Consider the following 22,481-nt stretch of genomic DNA (forward strand, 5'->3'; position numbering starts at 1 on the left):
CACGGGCATTGTCCTGATGAAAGAGGATTTTTTTCCTGTTTAAATGAGGCCGTTTTTCTTCAATTTTGTTTTTTAGCTGGTCCAATAAAGATGCATAATAATCCCCTGTTATTGTTTTTCCTTTTTCCAAATAGTCAACGAAAATAATTCCACGTGCATCCCAAAATACAGTAGCCATAACCTTACCAGCTGATTTTACGGTTTTCGCCTTCTTTGGACATGGTTTGCCTTCGCAATCCACTGCTTTGACTGTTCTTTCGTCTCGGGAGTATAGTGGTGTATCCATGTTTCATCTACAGTCACAAAGCGACGAAAAAATTCATCCGGATTGCGTTGCATGAGCGACAACAGGGCTTTAGAGGCCACCACCCTACTGCGTTTATTGTCGACTGTGAGCAAACGCGGCACCCATCTTGCAGAAATATTTTTCATGCCCAATTTGTCATGTAAAATAGAAATGACGCTACCTTTTGAGATCCCTGTAACCTCAATTATCTCACTCAACTTTAATCTTCGGTCACTTAACACCATATCGTGGATTTTATTGATCATTTCTGGTGTAGTCACCTCTACAGGACGTCCTGAGCGTGGTTCATCCTTTGTTGATGTACGACCACGTTTAAATTCATTTAACCAGTTATAAATAGTTGCAAGTGAAGGAGCAGATATGCCGTGAACTAAATCCAACTCATTTTTTATTTCCTTTGCTGTTAACCCTTTTATATTAAAATGTTTAATAACAACTCTAAACTCAATTTTCTCCATTTTCCATTTTTCCATTTTCCACAAGCAAATTTTTTTTTTAAATGTACGAGAAACGCACAACAACCCGACCAATCTGATTGAAACTTCGCAGCATACTGAATCGGTAGTGCCGCTGCATGAAAACAAACCGCTTGCAGTACTAGTCGCGCCACCTGTCGGCTTTTCTAAGGACTTATTGACCCACCCTCGTACCTAATGATTCTTCTCGATTTGCCGCCCTTTGAGTAACTGCCGCCCCCAAGCGACGCTCAATCTGCCTACCCCTACGGGACGTCACTGCTTATTAGACGGGAAAATAATGGCAAGTGCCGTCGGAATATAATTTGAAAAGCGCTGTTCTAACGATTATAATAAAATAAATTATTGAATTTAAGACAAGTCAATTAATAAAACTCTCACAAGCTTTAAAAGATTCAGAAACGCCGATGATAATAATAAAATACGTAGTGCCAACTTCCTCTCAACATACCAGAGGTCATGGACCCACATTGTGCATACCTACATACTTATCGATGTATCGTCTATGTTTTCGCTGCAATTTATCACAAGTCAAAATCAAAATAACCTACTTTATTGTACAAACAAAAACAGACATTGTAAATTGTTGTAATATAAACAGAAATAGATTGTATGGAGTCACACTTGACTGACTTTTGTTTATTTTGTAGAGTAAACAAATTACCATAACAGAACACTCGCGCCGAATTCCTAGCGTGTACACTACTTTAAAAGTTACAAAACTAAATTATCTTTGACTTAAACCTGTTAAAAGCTATGCTTTAATTTAAAACTATTATAATATAATATTATTTACCTTTTAGTGTCCTGTTGTAGGCGATTTTGTTACTTAAAACAATGTTCATTGAAAGAGTCCGAAGGGCTTCTTCGCCCGCCGTTTTCTCCTCTCCTGATAAATAAACAGGCTCTCCTAAGTCTCCTAATCCTGGCACAATATTATTTTCGTCGGCCCTTATTTGTTGTTCATACAATCGCTCTTCGTCGGACAAATGCTCATCCTTGTAGAACATGAAGTCTGACAGGAAACCTTTTTCGTAGGCATCTTTTTTGTGTGATTTTTTGAAAAACACTATCACTGAAGTTAAACAAAGAAATAGCGCGCAGCATTTCAGAATGAACTTCACGCGACGGTTCGGTAAGCGCCGTATTAACATTTTGAATTCGCGAATTCATAAAACTGACAATAATGAACTTTACTGTCCGACTAACTTACTTATAAAGTGACAGAGCACTAAACACGGCAGCTGTGCAACATGTTATTGTTTACAGCGCCGAATGACTGTATTGCCATCTGAAAGTATTTTTGAAATTGAAATAATCTGTCAATGCACGGTGTTGCTAACTATTAAAATTTTAATAATGGGATACTTAGTCTGGACTTTACATGCCAGCGCTCCATTGGCGAGCCAATAGTCCTAGGACATCGTACGATTTGTCTATCCTCTGCTACTGATCAACGAACGAATAAAAAAGTCAAGCTGTCAAAAGTTGCGATTATCGTAATGTCTTCCGATTATTTTTGTGTTATTTATACCTATGTAGACTTGCATAGAATAATATAGCAGTGATAACAACAAAAGTTTTACGTTTTCTTTTATGAATTTCATAAATACAAATAATAAAATAATTGATAAATCTCTCATTTCCTAATGTTAATAATAAATTAACAAATCAATCAATAAAAATATTTAAAACAATTTTTACAGATTTTTTTCGGTCGGAATGATTGCGTATTAAGGTGAATGTACCAGTAGTTGACCTTTTTTCAATAAAATGCCCAAAATAAGAAACGTAGACACGGGATTGCTCTAAATTGTAAAGTTGAGACAAGTGAAGCCATCTGTGGTCGGATTGAGGAACTAACACATCACCATATGTCATAGGAGCGTCATAGCAGCTATTTGAAAACAACACATTGCGCCGTAAGCATTTTATTTTTAATTTCTTAAGTAAATTGTTAAGGATATCAGTGGATGTAAGCATATGGCAATTTAATGTTTTTGACTTCATAATATCAAGTTAATGCATTACGGGCAGTCATAATATTGAAGTATCCATATTATTTGTAATTTTTAAGTTATATTTACAAGGAAGCAAGTTTGTGGGGGGGTCAACTAGTCAAACTTTTTTTAATACTTTTTTAGTAGTTGACCTGGGTGGTCAACTACTAGATAAATTAAATAAAATTATTTCACTAAGTTTTGAACAATTTTTACATTCATAAGTATGGAACGATGATTATTTATTAATTAGAAGTGTCTAGGGTGGTTCTGTCCAGTAGATGACGTAGGCGTCAACTTTTTTTTTTTTTTTTCAGCAACGGGTTTGTGTATTTTTCTTCGGAAAACAAAAATTTCTTGAATTATTGCCCTGAATATATAGCAACTGAATGAAGCAGGCCAACAATAGCCGACAACTTACGAGAAATAGCGACGCGATAAAAAAAATGCAGGGCATCACGGAGGATTTACTTTGGTCATTATAACGTACCCATATAATTAATAATGTTAACGTTAGTTTTGCCGCAAATTGTTTATCAGCCTACCTCACCATACTTTTTTATATAACCTGCCGGCTTCACCATACTTTCATATAACCTGCCGCCCCTAGGGGAGCAGGGTCTTAGCCAAAAAAGGAATCGAGACAGTGTACCAGCAGGTAAATGCCGACGATAAAGAATGCATAACCGTCACAGTAACAGGGAGTGTCGGTGGGGCTGTCACACCAATGACAGTCCTCTACAAGTACAAAAGAATTCCTCAATAAATTTCCGAAAATGAGGACTTTGTCCATGGAGCCTTTAAGCTGTAACAGTACCAGGAGAATCGTAAAGTGTGCCTTCAATGGTTACATCAGAGGAACCCAAGCGGTATTTAGAGAGAGTTCCTGAGTAAAAACATTGATGACGAAAATCTTGAATCATTCCGCAAAAACAACGAACCTGATAAAGATGATAAGTCACTGTTCGCACTGCTGTGACGAAAAGTAAAAAATGAGTTGGAAAATATCACTTTACCTGACCCGGTCAGACTCATCGATGAGGCATTGCAAGAAGAGGAATCCGACGATATGATGTCTTTGGCCACCTGGAATACTATGAATAATTATGATGTTTCACCTCCAATCGCTAGGGCACCTGTATCTGGTCTAACGACTTGTGATGGTGATTCGTCTCCAATCGCCAGTGCACCTAAGGCTGGTATAAGGATTTGTAATGATACTACGTCTCCAATCGCCAGTGAACCCGTGGCTGGTCCATCAAATATTCGTAGTTCATTCAAGAGACATTTTTGAACAAAGCTGATGATTGGCTGTCAAACAAAATCCTCTCCTATGTAACTTGTTACTGAACCGCCCATTGCTACCAAGTTGATTCAAGTAGCTATAGGCTAGAGTGGTCTGACAGGAAGCCCTGAGGCAACTCTGATGACAGATTTGCCATAAAGCCTTCTGATTAGACATGGTCAACTACTGAAAAATATAGTGGTCAACTACTGGAACCCCTGATTAGACATGGTCAACTACTGAAACATATAGTAGTCAACTACTGGAACTTTCAATTTTTTGGATGGTCAACTACTGGAACAAAAACATGGTCTTGAAAAATTTAACACAATTTTTTTGTAACAGACCCTTTCTTAATTTTTGTCTTGTCATATTAATTAAGACATTTGATCCATTATGAGTAGACTTGCTTTGCTAACATTCGGTGTAATGCTAAACGTTAATCGTTATTTTTGTTGAATTTTTTTCTTAAATGGTCAACTACTGGTACGTTTACCTTAATGTCAAATCGAATTTACGTAGTGATCGACGGACGAAGTCTGGCAACTCGGAGAGTAAAATATCAAATGCCAGCGCTCCATTGGCACGCAAGTCAGACGATTTACAGTCTTCGGATTTTTTTTTCGCGTGGAGCACCTATGATCTGCGGACTTTTTAATCCACAGACCAGCCTCGTTGGATTCCAAACATGTTTGCTGCTGCTTTACTGGTGCCGTGTCCCTGTTAAACGGCCATTAGATGCAATTAGCATGTTATTTAAATGTGGTAATTAAAAATTAATTAAAAGGTACGCAGTGATTGTGTTAATTGTCCAATAATCACATCTAAATTGGACTAAATAATCATTTCTTTCATATTTTTACGTCCAGGAAACTGTTCATGAATATACTCTATTCACACTGAAGAGATGTGGGATGCTAGAATGGCCTAGGAATACTCGAGACTAGCAAGTAACAAACAAGAACTCCTGGAGGCATGGTATCTATTTGGTCCATTGACAAGAAATACTGAAGATTTTAGTAAAAAGTGTACTTAAATGTTTCGCTATTTATTTATTAGCTATTTTTATTTAGGCTCTATGTGATAAGTGTTGAAAACCGTGTCCGGATACTTGTACGTATGCAGTTCGCCGTATCACACTCCAACGTGAAATATTGTATCGGAAATATATTATGGTCATATATTAAAGACCGTCCAACCTCTTTAGGTCGTATAGTGCCAACATAAAATTCATGTCTAACTAAAACACGATTCTTGTCGGTTTACACTTTACAGGAAGCCAGCAGCAAACAAATTTTGAAAATAGCCGATATACTGGATTATTTGTTAGGTTAGGTTAGGTTTTTTATTCTTGAATTCATAAATTTTTCCAAAATCAGCTATGAAAATTGAATTAATGTTCATATTGCATCTAATAAAATTGGAGACTGTATAGTACGCGGTCATCTCTTCCCGATAAGAAAGCTTCAGCGAACTGTGCCACGTTGAAATGTTTTACATACAACTTACATATAACCGTTGAAAACATGTTGTGCCGCATTAGCGATATGGATTGTACAAGATACATGGGTGTAATGCTATTTTTTTTTTCTAAATTCGCGATCAAAAATTTCTTTTTTAAAATCAAATACCTATCGAAGCTTGTTTTTTGCGTCTTCTAATCTGTCAATCGAAAATCTTCCATTCAGATTAAGATGTAAGGCGCAGAGCACACTGAAAACGTCATGGTAAGCTGTAAAAGTCGCAAAGGATATCCGTACGAGGCATTTGCTAAGCGTTTTTTGTCAAAATTATGACACAGAAAACCATTCACTTCGGATCTTTTTGTATTGCAACATATTAAACAGAACCGCATACCCTTTCAAATCTTTCGCAGATGTGTTCAACATTTTGGGTTGAATTTGGTTGAACACCAAAATGAAACATGAAAAAGGAAGGAAGACAAAAATAGACAGTACTTAGTCAACATTAAAATATATTTTATTATCAATACTCTTTATATAATAATTATTATGTATTATTATACCAATGAATATTAAATACTTTCGCAGGGCTGCGCCAAGCAGGGGTGTTTGGGGTGCGTAGCATCCAGGCATTTGGATTATGGGAACAGCAAAAAATACCCGAAAAAATATTTTATTAATAACAATATTTAAGAAATAAAAACACTACATAAATGTATTAAATACATGATATATTCCTATTAAGGAGTCTTTAATCTCCAATATATGCATCACCGATGTATTTTAAATAATACTTATAAGCATTTTCTCAAAGTCTCAATAGAATAATAGGGCCATAAAACATTTCTCCAAAAATGTAATTTTGTACATAGTAGGGTAAAAGGCATCAGGAACTGAGTCATAAAGTTGTTAAATTTGAATGGTCAACTTTACTTGTGAATTTGTTCCATGTATAGTAGAAAATGTTACAATTGTGCATGAAGGCGGAAATTATATGTAGGCATCCCCGGGCGGTAACCACCCTTCCTTGGCACAGTCCTGCATTTATGTATCATCATCAGCCTGAATAAATCCACAGATTTCCTTCTCATCGGTCTTATCGATTGCATTACATGTAAGTATACACATCTCATTATTGGTTTGAAAAAAACATGCTCGATGCAGCATTTCCGAGGAAATCGTTAAGAATTGGGCGTTTACACTGGAGTGCCGGCGGCTTTTTATTTTTCTCTTTCGGCTGATGATGAGAGGCGATGTGGTTCTTCAAAGAACATTTGTAAGTAAACCCTTGGCCGCATTCAACACAGACGAACCTCTTAACATCGGAATGGATCAACTTGTGGGCATTGAGAGTGTATTTGTTCAGAAACGACTTTCCACACACTTGGCACGGGAACTTCCTGATACCGCTGTGTGACAACTTGTGCTTCCTGAAGCCATTCTGACAGAAGAAGCCCTTGCCGCAAACATCGCAGACAAAAGTTCTCACCTTTTCGTGGACCCGTTTAATATGCTGCTTTAAACCGTTGATTGTGAGGATAATGCCGCAAAACTCACATTTGAAATCGTCCTCCGTTTTGTGGTGCACTTCCATTAAATGTTTCTTCATGATACTGTGCGTCTTCATAATTTCTCCGCAATACTTACATCTGTGAAATGAAACAAAAATAATAGATATTAGCAAAAAGAAAAAAAAAAGGTACATAATAAATTATAATAAAGGTGTGTAATAAACATGTACATGAAACATGCGAGTCAGAGGCTGACCATGAAACAGTCATTATACGCATGCATCAAATTTAAATTTATTTATTTTACATATAATGAACATAACAAATTATAAATTTAAAGCGTTCACGACATGACATAAAATAAGTGTTTTTTTAAATAAAAATACAGAGAAATGTGAGTTAATAATACAATAAGTAATAAAATAAGAAAAGAAATAAAATAAAATAACAAAAATAAAAGTAGATGGAAGCACACAGAGTGAACTTTGATAGACCCTATATATCCCCTACCCTAATATCCGAAGCGATTTTATTAAACATGGTTATTGCCCTCCCAATTGGCATTACTAATGGCAGGTTAGTTCTGCACCTTGGGAGAACAAACAACGGATGCCTTCGATTCCTAAGGTAATTATCAGAGACACACAAGCCAACACCACCAAGAATGGCAGAGTTCACATTTACGCCGCGTATAAGTCTGAAAAAATATGTAGCTAAATAAAGATCCCTTCTAAATTTTAAGCTACAGTATGTAAGCATACCTAAGAGGAAGCCAGTCGGATAGAGCCACGGATAATATCCATACAGCCGAAAGTAAAGGAGTCTCAAAAATTTCTTTTGGACTCTCTCTGATTGAATGATGACCGCTAAAAACTACGTTTCCATCAAGGGGGATGTATCTACCATACAGCGATCGTGACCACTTAATACATCAGAAATACTCAGTCATGATAAAAGATGACAGTACAGTATAAGGCCAGTTCAATGACCAATCAGAGCTCACCCATGGCCCAGCCAATCAACACTCGAGCTGTGAATTATTTGTCACTGATGTCATGTCATTATTTTCGAATTTCATGTCAATTCTACATGATATTTTCAAAACAAAAGTAATCGTGCAATAATTATTGGGTTGACATTGATGCAAATAAAATATAATATTATCTTATAGCATCAGAATAATATTGATATACGGCGTTTTTAAACCTTACTGATAAAAAGGTTTTGCAATTCGTAAAGCTGATAATAAAATAAATTAATGGGTAAGTCTACTTTTATTATATTATGTTTATATACGCTTGTATGTCCATTGAATTTTCTTTGCAGTCATGAAATCGAATTAATGATAGTACGTATTGTAATTTTAACATTTGCAAAATCTACCAACGCAAACATAAATATATAAAGAAGTTTACGTTTCAGTAAATTACATATAAAATGTCTATACTTTATTCATATTCATATATTTTTTATACTCTATTATATTTGTGCATTCTTAGGCATAAAGCCCATCAAGACGGACGAGCGGGCGCAGTCGGCGTAAGAAGCGTATATTCATAACCATAATCACACGCCTCTTGCCGCGCATTACCCTTCACCTATGTAATAAGGGGCCCAAGAAGCACAAAATAATTATTATTACAGCGTCTCCCATAACAAAGCAATAAAAATATTATATTATTTCTCGGGGCTTGTAATTAAATATCGGCGAGAAATATAAATGAGAAGCGAAAAACGGTGACTCATGCGGCACGCGGGCACAAGGCGTCGTCAATTCCAATATGCGCTGGCGTATTTGATTACGTTGTATTTTCGACGATTTACGCGCCACTTGTAGAAATTTTGCGCGAGCGCCCCACTCGCTGCGTCAATGGGCTTTATGCCTTACAATAGTTAAAGTGGTGACCGTTGTCATTTTATTTTTTGACATAAACTTTTAAATTATTGTTTCAGAATCTACATTAATATGATGTCGATCGTTGGGTTTTTGGCTGCGCAAAATAAGAGCAAGCAATGAAAATTATAATGAAATCTTAAGGCTACACATAGGAAGTTAATGAAGTCTGTCTGTCTGTCTGTCAGAAATCAATCTGACAGGAAGTGCTGACGAATAATTACCACCAATCGTGGGAGTGCGTTACGATTATGACCCCATAAATTTATCATGTTATTCATAATGTCAATATTATTATCATTTCAATAAACTCTATCTGACTTGAAATATCGACTTTTATTTATGTTCTGGGGCTCACATAGTCAAAAATTATAGTCACGCCGATAGACGGCGCCAATTATAGGGGGCATCTTCTTGTATGGAACTTACGAATCTATATATATATATACGTCTGTTATATATGGCTTCCATTTAGCCAATTTTGCAAATGCTATGAAGGCAGATGGTACTTTGTGAACACTATGAAAACAGTAGCGAGTCAGACGGTACATAGTGAAGGCTCTGAAGACAGAAGTAAGTGCGAGCATTATTCAGATAAGCGTTTGATGAAAATTTTTGTTATTCATGACTCAAATGACCTAGTCTATAACAACGAGATATGAGATGTAATTGACGCGAAAACTTCTGTTCAAATTTAAGTGACTCGTTTTTCTTTAGTGTTTTTACATTTCACACAAAAATAAACGCATTCGATTGGATTCGAACCACCGATTGTTCGGTTATCAGCCGAACGCACTACCATTACACCACAGTATGATACTCCAATCATGACGATTATACAGTATAATATTATAGTTTAGAATTGTTCCGTTGCCTAGGCAGCGAATTTATTATTGTCGGCCATTTGCAATTCCTGACGTAAACAAATGATTAAACGTCAGAGTGACAGTTGGTACTTTAAAAAAAAAAACAACGAGAAACCATTATATAATTTAGTAATATAAGTTAAAGTGTATAGAAATAAACCAACGGCGTTCCAATAAGCCAATAAGTTCCAATCATTTTTTTTCTAGAGTATGTAATTTAACAAGATAATTAAGAGCTAGTCGAAGAATCTAGGTTATCACAAGTTTTATTTTTGTTTTGTTACGCCAAAGAAGTATAACTTCTAACGCGCGTACATAAGTAAATACACCGATTTTTTTATTATCAAAACGGGCATAATAGCACCCATGAGAATTAAAGAGAAACTTTTTTTACTAAAAGTGACCTGCTTAAAATATAGAATTAGAAAAAAATCTATTAGATGAGGTTAAATCAAATCTGTACATAGAAAGTTTTTCTTCCTGCAAAGCTTGCGATGCCAAAGCTTTCCATACCCAATAACTGTGACACATAATAAAATCATCCTGACAGGTTTCACGGTAACCAATAGATATCTTCAACTACTGGTGAACAGCATTCGTCATAGTTACCTCTCTCCTCTTGGTCTATTCCTATGCATATTCTTGACATGTCCATTTCTTAACCTCTCAGTGTTGTGGATTTTGGGGCATTTCGGACAAGTGAACTCATAGTCGGGAAAGTGTTTGTCTCGGTGTTTCAAAAACTTTCCCACGTTTCGGAAAGCACTCCCGCATACGTCACAAATAAGATCCGGAAGATGAACATTGAAGTGCTTTTTCAAGTGTTTATGGTCATCACAATTCAGATCGCATACACTAGAAAGAAATAATATGTATGCTATATTATTTACGAAGAAAAAAACAAAAGGAAAAAAAGAACAAATATCAGAGAATGAGGAATATGCACCACCAATCGGTCCTAACTTCTTAAAATTACTCTCTTCACCAGCCCCTATCTATGGTGACCCTTTTCCAGTTTCTCTCTATCCCTTCACAGATCCGCTGTGCGAGATCTAATGCGCCGCAAGATATTGTTGCATACTGTTTGATTTAAAGATTTAAGTCAGTGGTGTACAAATGCGGCCCGGAATGGCATATGTTGCGGCCCAAAATAACAAGTACTTCATCACCAAATTTTTTTATTGAATATGATAAAAATCTGTGTTCTATATGTGAACAAATTATGCAGTAGCAAAGGTATATAATCTGAATCGTCACTGATAGAAAACTTAATGCTATTTTTTATTATTTAATATGATTATATTTTCACGGGTATAGATTTGCAACCGAAAATAATGTGGTGCAGGTGCAGTCTATTTTTAGATTATTGTTTTCGAAATGCGCATTTTAGTATCAAGTTCTCCAGGAATTTTGTCAGTGCACAACATTTGAGAATCGATATTAAAAAATTGCTTGTTTTAACCCTTACACTGCGTATGGCATGGAAACATGCCATAGACTTTATCTCGTATTTTTGACCAAACTAGAAGAGACACTTGTGGATAATATGCTTTAAAAATTAGTTCAAACCTTTAGGTAGACATATCAGGCAACAGATCATAAAAATGTAAAGTAAAACACAAGGAAATATATTTTTGAAAAGAACACTCGTTATTCAGTCATTTGAATCGCGCGCCATTGCGAAGACGGGTGTACTCGATGCGTCACCAAGGTTATCAAAACAAAACATTGGTCATGCATCGAAAAGTGTGCATCGATAATATTTTTATTTACCTTTTAATTAATTATTACGATTATGTTAGTGTTATGTATTTTTTCTTAGTGATTTGTGATCTCGATAGAAACATTTTGACGATTTGTTTTTAGTATTTTTTGTCATTATAAATATATGTGAAATAATTATTTCACCCGCCAAAATGTCACTACCACAATATTATCGAAGAAATAATGCTGGAAAATATTTTATCGACGCACAGCTCTCCAGTAAATTTGTAAGGCTTTGTTCATTGTTCCATATTTGATATTTACATTATTATAATGGGTAATAATTTTAATTTTTTATGTGCCACGAAACTGTGTTAGCTCTGTTCACATGGTCTTATTATGCCTGGCGATTATTCGACAGGCCCTTTGTACAATGAAAAAGCCAACGGCGCCTCATAAATTATATTATAATAGTATTTTAGCAGTGCGGTAATTATTTTTAGTGTTTTATTCTCCAAAACATCCTAATGAATAAGTGGATGACAACATTATTTTATGGTGACGAAAATAAATATAGGTTCAGAATTTGAAACGGTAATAAAATTTGAGTTTACGACTTACTAAATGCGATAAGCGATAACCCACTGATTATTCCACAAGTGATTTAGTAATATATCTGTCATAGACCGTAAGCAACTCCGGCAGCATGTACTCAAGTCAGCCCTTGTGTATAACAAAAACAAACGCGGCGAATTGCTCGGTAGTATGTGTTGAAACCGTGTATGTGAAGACTGGAAGGCCGCCATTTTGAATGCGCGGTCAATGCTTGGATATTTTTTAGCGTCTTCATTTTCTTCGATTTATTTTAGTGAGAATGTCACGAATATAGTTTATTTCTTGGTGCATTTGGAATAACTGATATATAGTTCATCTATTAATCTATTTTTTAATTTTGAAATCGATCTGTTTTAGCTGTAGTGACCGTTTTAACAGATCAGTTGACTGAAAATAAATTCCCCCGAAAATGGCTCGCGTCAAAAGGGTTAACAGAAAAAATACAGTTCGATTATGAAACATTTGTTTGTGTACCTATGTGTGTATAGTGTGTGTATAAAGTTCTTTATGTACCTTTTATATTTTTCTAACAAATCAATCGTGTCTGCACTAATTTTCTCCGTGCAAATATGCACGTAATGCGGAGTGGAGAGTGATTGAAGTTGCTGATAAAATTATGTAACTATTAAATTAAAAATAAAACGTATATCTCACCTATTATACTAGATATCATTATTTTTCAACACTTTTACCCTTTGAGGCCCGTGAAAAATTAGAAAATGGATAAATTGGCTCTTCTTTCAAAAAGCTTGTGCACCACTGATTTAAGTCAACCAGTCACACTTTCCTCCATGGGCAGAAGGTGTATCTTGTGAACCTATATTGAGTCTTGAATATACAATAATTTAGCCTTCAACCCTCGATCAAGTTGGGATCATTCAAACCTTCCAATCAGTTGACAAAAGAAAGGTTTTCAGAAAAGAGTTTCAATATATATTACATGTTATATTAAAATAAGGACATACCTGCATTTAGTTTGGTTGGGGTTCAAATAGAAATGCATGGTGTTTGGATCCAATGTAATTTTGATCGGTGATTCCGCTTCAGTTACGTTGCCATTTTCAGTTTTCAGCACCTTACTGCAAAATAAAAGGACAGAATAATGGAATTGTTTGATTTAACATTAATCGGGCACAAAGGATAATAATAATATGATTGTTTCAGTTTTTTAAGTAATGTTTTTTAAGAGTGGCACGGAAATTTTGCAGAGTGAATTTGGCTGATATGTAATAAAAATCATCATAGCTGATTCTAAAATCGAAAAACGCCCACAATCAGCCTCGAACTAGCAACCTAGTCTAGTGTTTCCCAACAGCTGGTCCACAGAAACTTTCGGTCGGTCTGAAAATGATTGTCCTCAATTTTAAAATGCAAATGTCAAAAATTCCAAGCAAATTCTAATTCAAAAAAAGTAATCCTTTCATGGAAGATGTCAATAACACTTTAAACTATTCCAAAAAAAAATGTGCATGTACTTACTTGCATTGCTGCTGAAAGGTACGGTAAATCCTTCTTTTATGTGTCCACTGTTGGCTGAAAAGGACATAGAAAGAAAATTAATATTTCAATTTAGTTTTATGGTTTAGGAAAATCACAGAATACAAATAATAAATACGAAAATAATTTAGCCCTGTCTGAGATGATAGCATTTCAATATAAATAATTTGAAAACATCTCATGCCTATACACACTAGAAAAAATCATTTTGTAGAAAAAAATACGACACCCGACGGGACTTGAACCTGTATCTGCAGGATTTGCGCCAGTATGCCTTTCCAATTAAACTACGGGCATCTTACTAAAATATGACGATTTAAACTAGTAGTTGTTACATGAAATGCTTATAAAATTGCGTTATAATGTTGGCTATCGGTTTTAGTATATTAAATTAAGGTAGGTATCAATTAATTCTTTAATTACTAACCGACGTCGCGTATGAATAGTATGTATGTAGTACATTGCAGTTTGGACATAAATATTGGCCATAATATGTAGGGCAATGGTATCTAAAGTAGGTTACATGTACTCGCAGGCCACTACATACCATCCACATGTATATACTGCGGAGCTATGAGATGCTAACATATCCTGGAAAGATGTAACAAGACTGGCAAACCACGGGGATTCTTGGAAGCACCGCATACAGTAAAACCTCGTTAATAAGAACACGGATAATTCGAAATTTTCGCAAAAAAATAGTCCCTCGAACATTATTTTCATATAAAACCATACCTTTAATTCGAAATGATTTCAGAGTCTTGACATATAAAAATATTCAATAAATCGTATTAAAGTACAATATTTCATGAGCCAGTCCATTGAAAATTATTTTAATTTTATTATTACTAAACGATTTTTTTTAAAACATTAATAATTGCTTATTTTATGAAGGTAATAAAAATAATCCTGACATTTTATGACCCATTAACACATTGTGACATATTCGCCCTCCACTCAAAGGTAAAACAATAATTCAGTCAGTAATGTTTCAGGGCTGTACATATTTAATTCCTTATTGTATTGTCACATAGTTTTACCAGACAACCGATGCCAAACTAATTGGAAAAATAAAAATCTTTCGTATTTTTTATAATTCTAGCTCAACATACACGGTGGTAAAAACCTACCTACGTTACTTGGTAACTTCAATTAATGGATTAATGACGCATGGTATTTGCACAGATTCGTCACACGAGTGATAAGGTCAGGTACAATAATTAATATATTGTGGCATAGGTACTTACATTATTTCTTTATCACATTGAACAAGATTGATGGATAAAATTTTTTCCTCTTCACATTTTGGAATTATGTTGACCTTAGATTCACCAACGCCATTTAATCTGAAAAATAAAAAAAGGTTTTGTAAATTGCCAGTGACAAGATTTCATGTTTCTTAGAAGCTCCAGCTTCGGGACGGTATATTTAAAAGAGTACCAGTCCAAATACCTGATGATTTTTTTCCTCTTTAAGAAAGAAAGCGTAAAAAATATCAGCATGTCACAAACAGTCAAACCAGCGAGTCGACAATCGATATGTCAAAAAAATTTCAATCGGGTTTACGAATTCTTTGGGACCGTCTCAAGAACATCAGCAGATAAGCCTTGTCCAACGATAGAAGCACATCTGCAGTTACTGTTCAAACGAAAAATTACAACAGGCAGAACATTTTAGTCTCTATTTCCCCTTTGCCCCTGTGTCCACCTCTCGAGTCGATTCTACCCAACTGCTAGTATGCCGACCGTCAGCATCACCTAAAGATATGAGGCCCTGCGCTCCTCTCTGCCTAAGAGACAGACAATGAGTGATTCACCATGATTGACATAACCCACCCTATATTCTAAGAAAGAAAAAACCAAATTCTATCCCTCGCTGAAGAATGTTTAAGAAGGATCCCAAAAGGTAACACACCCGGCTGATACATCCATCGAGCAAGTGATCAATCAAAAGAGTTTCTTCATGTCTCTCACATCATAGCATCAAGTAAAATAGTTTGCATGCCAAAGCCCTTTAAACGGGGTTTCTATAAAGCATTTAGAAAACAAAGATGCACATAATAATATAATAGTAAATTATTCACATCGTTTGGTCATTATCTTCAGGTGGCGGATGTGAATCGCCAATGGAATCTTCTTCAAAAAAGTTGTCGTTACTGTCACTCGGCAACAGTTCTGGATACTTGCTTTTGAAGTCAAATGCATCATCTTCTCGTGATTGCAAAAGACTCGATGACGGAAAACTGGTCTTCCCTTCTGAAATACAAAACATAAATAAATACTTTTTTCAGCTTAGCACAAAAACAACGGACTTTGCAACTGTCAATGACAGCTAGCTCTACCGGCGAACAGGTAGACAGAGCAGTGAATTTCAAGGCAGATATGTAAACGCATAAAATCATGATATATAATAAAATAAAATTGGTGTTCCTCTACTAATTTTAGTATTTTTTTTAATGGTAGAGAAGATCTGTAAAATATTGCAATTTTTTCTAAAATTACGGGTCAATTATAAACTCGAAAAGAAAGTTCTACCAAATCTATTTAACAACATATGTGTTACATGAAATTTAATTTAAACATATACTTTGCATGTTGACAAAAGAATAATTCGAAAGATTCGAGAGAAAGAACTAATATTATTTTATGGAATAAAAATATTTTATATAACCACCATCACCTTTTTCCGATAATTATTAGGTAAAGGCAACACACAGTGGCACAATAATGGCATAGAATACTGAATACTATTTTATGGAATAAAAATATTTTATATAACCACCATCACCGTTTTTCAATAACTATTAGGCATTATGATAAGAATCAATGGCACAAGGCAACACACAGTGGCACAATGACATAGAATAATGTCACAAAATTTTAAGTTTTATAAATTGCTGGTTATGTGTTATTAGTTGGGGTTGTCAAACTTTTTATACCTACCGCACACTTTTGTATCTCTGTTAGTAGTAAAATTTTCTAAGCGCCCACCGGTTCCACATTAATGGTGATTTATAAAGTAGGGAAGTAATTTTACTTTATAAAATTTATAAAGCAGAGTTACAGCAAGTTAAAGCAAATAATAATAATTACTCACCAAATACTTTATGTCAGACTTTCGCTAAGTTTGGCAGAATAAATCTTTATAAAACAACTTACTGTAGTTAAATCTATCTTTTTATTTATACTTTGCATACATAGAAGCATGAAGAATTTTATGAAAACATAATGAAATGTTTTTGAAACCTCTACCGCCCACCATTAAAGCTGGAACGCCCACTAGTGGGCGATAGAGATCAGTTTGACTACCCCTGTACTATACAAACAGTACAGGAGTTACTGTATTGCAATAATATTGTTGATTGTGTTTCCTGATATCAATTATTGATAAGTTCAAAGTATTACCGAGGCATAGTTTGATGGTTTCTTGGGCAGTTTCCACTTGTCTTTTGAACATCACCACTCCTCGGAGTCTTTTGATGCAGGACTCGCAAATCATGTTAACAGTTCCGACTTTTTCATTTTCACTTACCTGCAACATCAAAGGGATCATTATCGTAACAAGAAAAAAACAGGCGCAAGAGTTCAAATTAATATTTATATTATATTTTACATAATTATAAGTAAACATTACAAATATATTATAAATTCAAGATATTCTTTTAAACAGTACAACAGGCCATGCTGCCCAATGAGAGTAGTGTAGTGAAACAGATTATTGCAGTAGTAGAAGATAATGGACAAAACGTTAAGATAGTGGACAAAGCGATGGACAAAACATCGAGAGCATCGACAGCTTTAAGTACCTGGGGGTACACATCACGGGAGATGGCATTTTGCAGAAAGAGCTCGCTATCCGAATGGGAATGGCTGGAGCAACATTCAACTCGATGTGAAATGTCTGGGACTCACGATTGTACTCGGTCAAAATCAAATGGCGCCTATTTGACGCTTGCATTCTGACGGTGCTGCTTTACGGTAGCGAATCATGGCACCTTACGAAGGCTCAGAGCAACCGTATACTGTGCTTCGAAAACTGATGTTTGCGACGAATACTGGGAGTGCGGTGGTATGACTTTAGGAGCAACGAGGAGATAAGAGAACGCACCAAGCAGCCTCTCATCATGCTGAAAGTGAAGAGGCGACGTTGGACCTGGCTCGGCCACGTGCTGCGGATGCCAGAAGAGAACTTTAACCTGGCTTGCCTGTTCTTCAAGCCGACCGGATTCCGGCAACCTGAAAGGCTGCTAAATACAATCTACAGAGTGTATACGGCGGAGCTACGGGATGCTGGTTTGACCTGGAACGAAGCAAGAAGACTGGCGAGCGACAGGGATTCTTGGAGGCGCCGCGTGGTGTCCATATGCTCCAGTTAAGGGGCGGATATGGCCAAAGAAGAAGAAGAAGATAAACAATCACATAAACACCCAGGCTTTAAGAAAATCACATAAATTATCGTGAACTCATTCTGTCATTCTTGGTAGTATTGAACTGTGTCTCTGATAACTGTCTTAGAAATCGGGAGCATCAGTTGTTTGCTCTCCCAAGGTGTAGAGTTAACCATTACAGAGTTCGAAATGAATAATTTTACGAACCGAAGCGCTCGATAATTTTCCGAAAATATTAACATATTTGTCATAAATTTTTGCAAATATTGTATAGACGGACGCTTAAATGGGCTTGTGGCGTGCAAGATTTGGGCATAATGTTGTACATCACGTCATAAACATTATTTTTAATATGATTCCGATAAGTTTCATATTATAAACTTTAAAAAATATATTTAAATATATATGTAAGTAAATGATTATATTACTTTTTATAAATTCTCGAATTGTATTGCAATTTTTCATTTTTCTACGAGACGGAGCGATAATCTCGGAAATTTCACGTGCTCCGGTGCGTTCCAGTTCATTTCGAGTGCTGAACCATTGGTAATGCCAATTGGGAGGGCCATAACTATGTTCTACCAAATCGTTATAGATATGAATATATTCCAACTTGCGTGAGAAGAGTTTAAGTGGACGTTGTTTTGTGTAGTTTTAAAATTGAATTTACTTACACTCAGTACACCCAGTGTACTCTGTATATTTAAATATTGTTAACACTTTTGTTTTATTTGTTTTTTCTTGGAAAAGACGGATGACAAATGGAACAGAGCAGGGCAAAGATAAAAGACAGAGGCCTGTGTGAAATAAGTGAGTAGATACCTAGTGGGTTGAACATCAAAGGGCTGACATGCAAATGAATTAAGAAAACAATCATCATGCTGAACTTACATTGATAGAGAAGCAATACTCCAGCATCACTGAGTATACCTCCATGTTGCCATCGTAATTATACATTTCTGTCATGTGCTTAAGGTCACCACCAGTGGTGGCACAGGCTTGGCACACATCATCCAAGCGATTGGGATGATCTTCGTCATTTTCTAATTTGATTGGGTGATTTATCAATGGGTCCATCATCGATGCAATAAGATTTGTATGCGATTTCGCTCCAGTATGATGAAATAGCAAAGCTATTCATACATATAAAAAGACATTGTCACACCAACTAGTAGAGTGTAGATTATATTATGATCACATTATAATCTTGAAACAATAAACAAATAACGCGATTTTTATTCTATGATGTACGTAAACAAAAGAAAACTAATTATTATTTTAGAAACGTCAAAAAAAGTATCCCGCAAATCTGATGACAGCTGAATTTGGTCAATTCAGTGTTGTCAGGGCCAGATATTTAATGGAGTTGTCAACGTATTCATAATAATAATATCACGACCCTTTTCCATTTTAAAATCTACAATTTAATCTTCGGTTAACCATGACTAATTTTGTTTTTAATAATTTATTTCCCTGCACAAATACTAATTACTAAGTATTAATAAAATTGCTTAAGAATTTCCATAGACATCGATCTTGACATGACGTAAAAAAAAAATTGTAGAGGTAAAGTGAGATAACAAACCGTTTAGGTACATTGTTTTGTATAATGAAAGGAGTTTTACCTACCAATAAAACTCTTATTATTCATGTTGACTTTGAAGTCCTTGACAGAAGGTTTGCTCTTTCTTCTCCGCGTGAGGTTAAATTCTACTAATTTATTTTCCTTTTTCTTGTCCTTTATCATTCCTCCGTGTTTATTTACTGGTCATACCCGCGCGATCATTTTTTATGTATGGAGTTTGGGACCCTTTGTCTTCATTATGATATGGCTCAAGGAACCAGGTATAATTTACCTGGACTTCAAAGTAAACATGAATAATAAGAGTTTTATTGGTAGGTAAAACTCCTTTCATTATTCGAATTTGACTTTGAAGTCCTTGAGATATCTGTTTGTTATCACCTGGTGTTGGGTAAGTATACCAAATTCCTGTATGTGACATTGATTCATTGACGAGTTATAGACCATCGTGACTTTCAATGTATATCGTTGAATAGAGAAGTTAATGGGTTATTTTCCCCTTCTGTTGGTGGTGTGTCCATCGTTCTCTGATAGTTGTCGTGAAATGTCGACTCACTACGCCAGTTACCTCTCTTTAAAATATCATCTATTGGGTATATTTACAGTTTAAGGAAGCCACCACTGAGCGGACACTGCCTGGTGGTTCTTGTACCCCTGCTTCCAACAGTACTGACCTTATCCAATTCCCTATAACTGTCCTGGTGGCTGGTTTTGGTGGTCGTCTTGAAGATATAAATAATTCCGAAATATCCCCACCTTCCTCTCTCCTTGGGTTTGACATGCAGACGAGTTTCCGTAACCAGAATACTGGGTCGATTTTTGACAAGTGAAAGAGCTTAGCTTCTATTGCGATTGACGATGCTTGGCGGTATCTGTATTTGCGCCAAACATTGGCCATACAATTATGTGGTCACTTTTATCCACTAATCCAGGGGTTCCCAACCCCATGCCCGCGGAACGATTCATATGTGCCCGCCACTATTCGACAGAGTCAGAATTTTCACGCTAGCCTGACACACGCAGAAAACCCGAAGTGAACGAACGCCACGAACTGAGCCGATGAGCGCCAAAGCACGTGACAGTAGTCACGTGCTCGTACCGTCCCGATTGCTTCGGCGATCATCGGCTCAGTTCGGGTTTTCGGCGTGTACAAGGAGTGATGTGCAAATAGCATTCCCCGCCTGGAACCGCGTTGTTGTCATTGTGATTGCGATTACTGCCCCGTTCGGGTCGCAACAGTTAGCTAGGAGACATTTTCGTCTGACGAAAAACGAATTAGGAGTTTTCATATTCCTTCTATATAGTTCTAAAATGAGTGGACCGAGTAAAAGACAACGAACCTATAATTTTAACACTGACTGGGAGGAATCATATGGTTTCCTTAATGTGAAAAATAAATGCGCCTGTTTGTTGTGTGGTAGTAGTATTGCAGTGCCGAAAAAACATAATGTTGAACGACACTTTCAGACAATTCATGCCACTTTTGATGTGAATTATCCACTTAAATCTGAAGTAAGAAGGAAAAAAATATGTCAACTAAAATCAAGTCTAACTGCACAACAGACTGTTTTCACTAGACATGTGGAAAATTCTAAAAAGGCCACCATTGCTTCTTTCAAAATTTCTCACATGCTCGCAAAAATGAAGAAACCTTTCAATGATGGTGAGTTGTTTAAAAAACTATTTTTGACTGGTGCCGATTGTTTGTTTGATGGATTTTCTAACAAACATGAGATTGTTTCAGCAATACAAGACTTACAGTTGTCAAATAACGCCGTCACAAGAAGAATACATGCAATTTCAACAGACATACAAACTCAGTTAAAGACTGCCTTGGAAATATGTGACTGGTTCTCGCTACAATTTGACGAGTCAACAGATATATCAGACACCGCACAGTTAGCAGTTATGGTGAGAATGGTATTTAGTAACTTCACAGTAAAAGAGGATATAATATTGCAAATATTACCTATGAAAGAATAGACAAGGGGTGAGGATATTTATAATACATTCAGAACATACGACAAGTCAATAAATATGCCTTTGCATAAGCTGTCTGCGATAAACACCGATGGGGCACCAGCAATGGTAGGTAAAAACAAAGGATTTATTGCCCTCTGCAAGAAGGATGAATCATTTTCAAACTTTATATCCTACCACTGTATTATGTAAAATATTGCCATTTGAACACGTTATGAAAATAGTTACAAAAATAATCAATTCTATTCGAGCAGCTCCTTTGCAACACCGACTTTTCAAGGCCCTGTTAGAAGATACTGAAGATAAAAAACATGATCTTATTCTGCATACTGAAGTACTTTGGCTCAGTAAAGGAAAGGTTCTTACAAGATTTGTGAGTTTAATTGAAGAAATAAAAACATTTATAAACGATAAAAAGGAAAATTATGATGAACTAGCTGACTCTCGCTGGCTGATTGATTTGGGATTTCTCACAGATATCATGGAAAAATTGAATTCTTTAAATTTGGAGTTGCAGGGAAAGACAAAAACATAGCTGAAATGATAAGCTCTGTAAAGTCATTTAAAGCTAAATTGGATTTGTTGATATCACATCTGCAGATCAATTCTCTCGTGCATTTCCCACATATGAATAAAATGCTAGGTAACAATGAATTAAACGGGTTATTATTTATTAAGCATCTTCAAGTGTTAAAAAAACAATTTGAAGAGAGATTTTTGCAGTTTACAGAATAGATATCGAGCCAATTGTTTCCTTCTGTATCAATCCTTTTACTTGCCAAATAAATGTAATGGAAATTGCCGCATGTATTGCATATTTTGTTCAAGGTAAGACAAAAGAACTAGAGTTAGAAATTTTGGAGCTTAAGAATGATATTTTGCTTAAATCCTTAATATCAGAGGACTTTTGGAAT

General features: G+C 35.7%; 2 protein-coding genes across 3 annotated transcripts in view; both read right to left on the reverse strand.

The window, feature by feature from the left end:
- Nucleotides 1–2,064, reverse strand: part of Pgant1 (Polypeptide N-Acetylgalactosaminyltransferase 1) — a 79,372-nt gene extending 77,308 nt beyond the window's left edge. The window contains exon 1 of the mRNA XM_085942573.1: nucleotides 1,580–2,064. Coding sequence (XP_085798699.1) covers nucleotides 1,580–1,937 — 358 coding nt within the window. The 5' untranslated portion in view covers nucleotides 1,938–2,064. The remainder of the gene's footprint in view (nucleotides 1–1,579) is intronic.
- A 4,379-nt stretch (nucleotides 2,065–6,443) lies between these two features.
- LOC147074741 (uncharacterized) lies at nucleotides 6,444–19,501 on the reverse strand. 2 transcript variants are annotated; one of them, XM_085942821.1, is made up of 8 exons: nucleotides 18,897–19,501; nucleotides 17,023–17,149; nucleotides 15,702–15,873; nucleotides 14,866–14,964; nucleotides 13,601–13,654; nucleotides 13,087–13,200; nucleotides 10,412–10,657; nucleotides 6,444–7,180 (listed from the first exon to the last, which is right to left on the reverse strand). In XM_085942821.1, exons 1-8 carry the CDS (start codon nucleotides 19,083–19,085, stop codon nucleotides 6,664–6,666), a joined length of 1,518 nt encoding a protein of 505 aa, XP_085798947.1. In that variant the 5' UTR covers nucleotides 19,086–19,501; the 3' UTR covers nucleotides 6,444–6,663. The 2 variants fall into 2 exon arrangements, with proteins under 2 accessions (XP_085798947.1, XP_085798948.1); XM_085942822.1 differs by lacking the exon at nucleotides 18,897–19,501 and adding an exon at nucleotides 17,530–17,625 and having other exon boundaries at nucleotides 6,526–7,180.
- Nucleotides 19,502–22,481: the final 2,980 nt, after the last annotated feature.

The sequence above is a fragment of the Rhyacophila brunnea genome, unplaced genomic scaffold (assembly GCF_057557595.1).
Source record: "Rhyacophila brunnea isolate RB1 unplaced genomic scaffold, BYU_Rbru_1.0 scaffold_15, whole genome shotgun sequence".
NCBI classification, from domain to species: domain Eukaryota; kingdom Metazoa; phylum Arthropoda; class Insecta; order Trichoptera; family Rhyacophilidae; genus Rhyacophila; species Rhyacophila brunnea.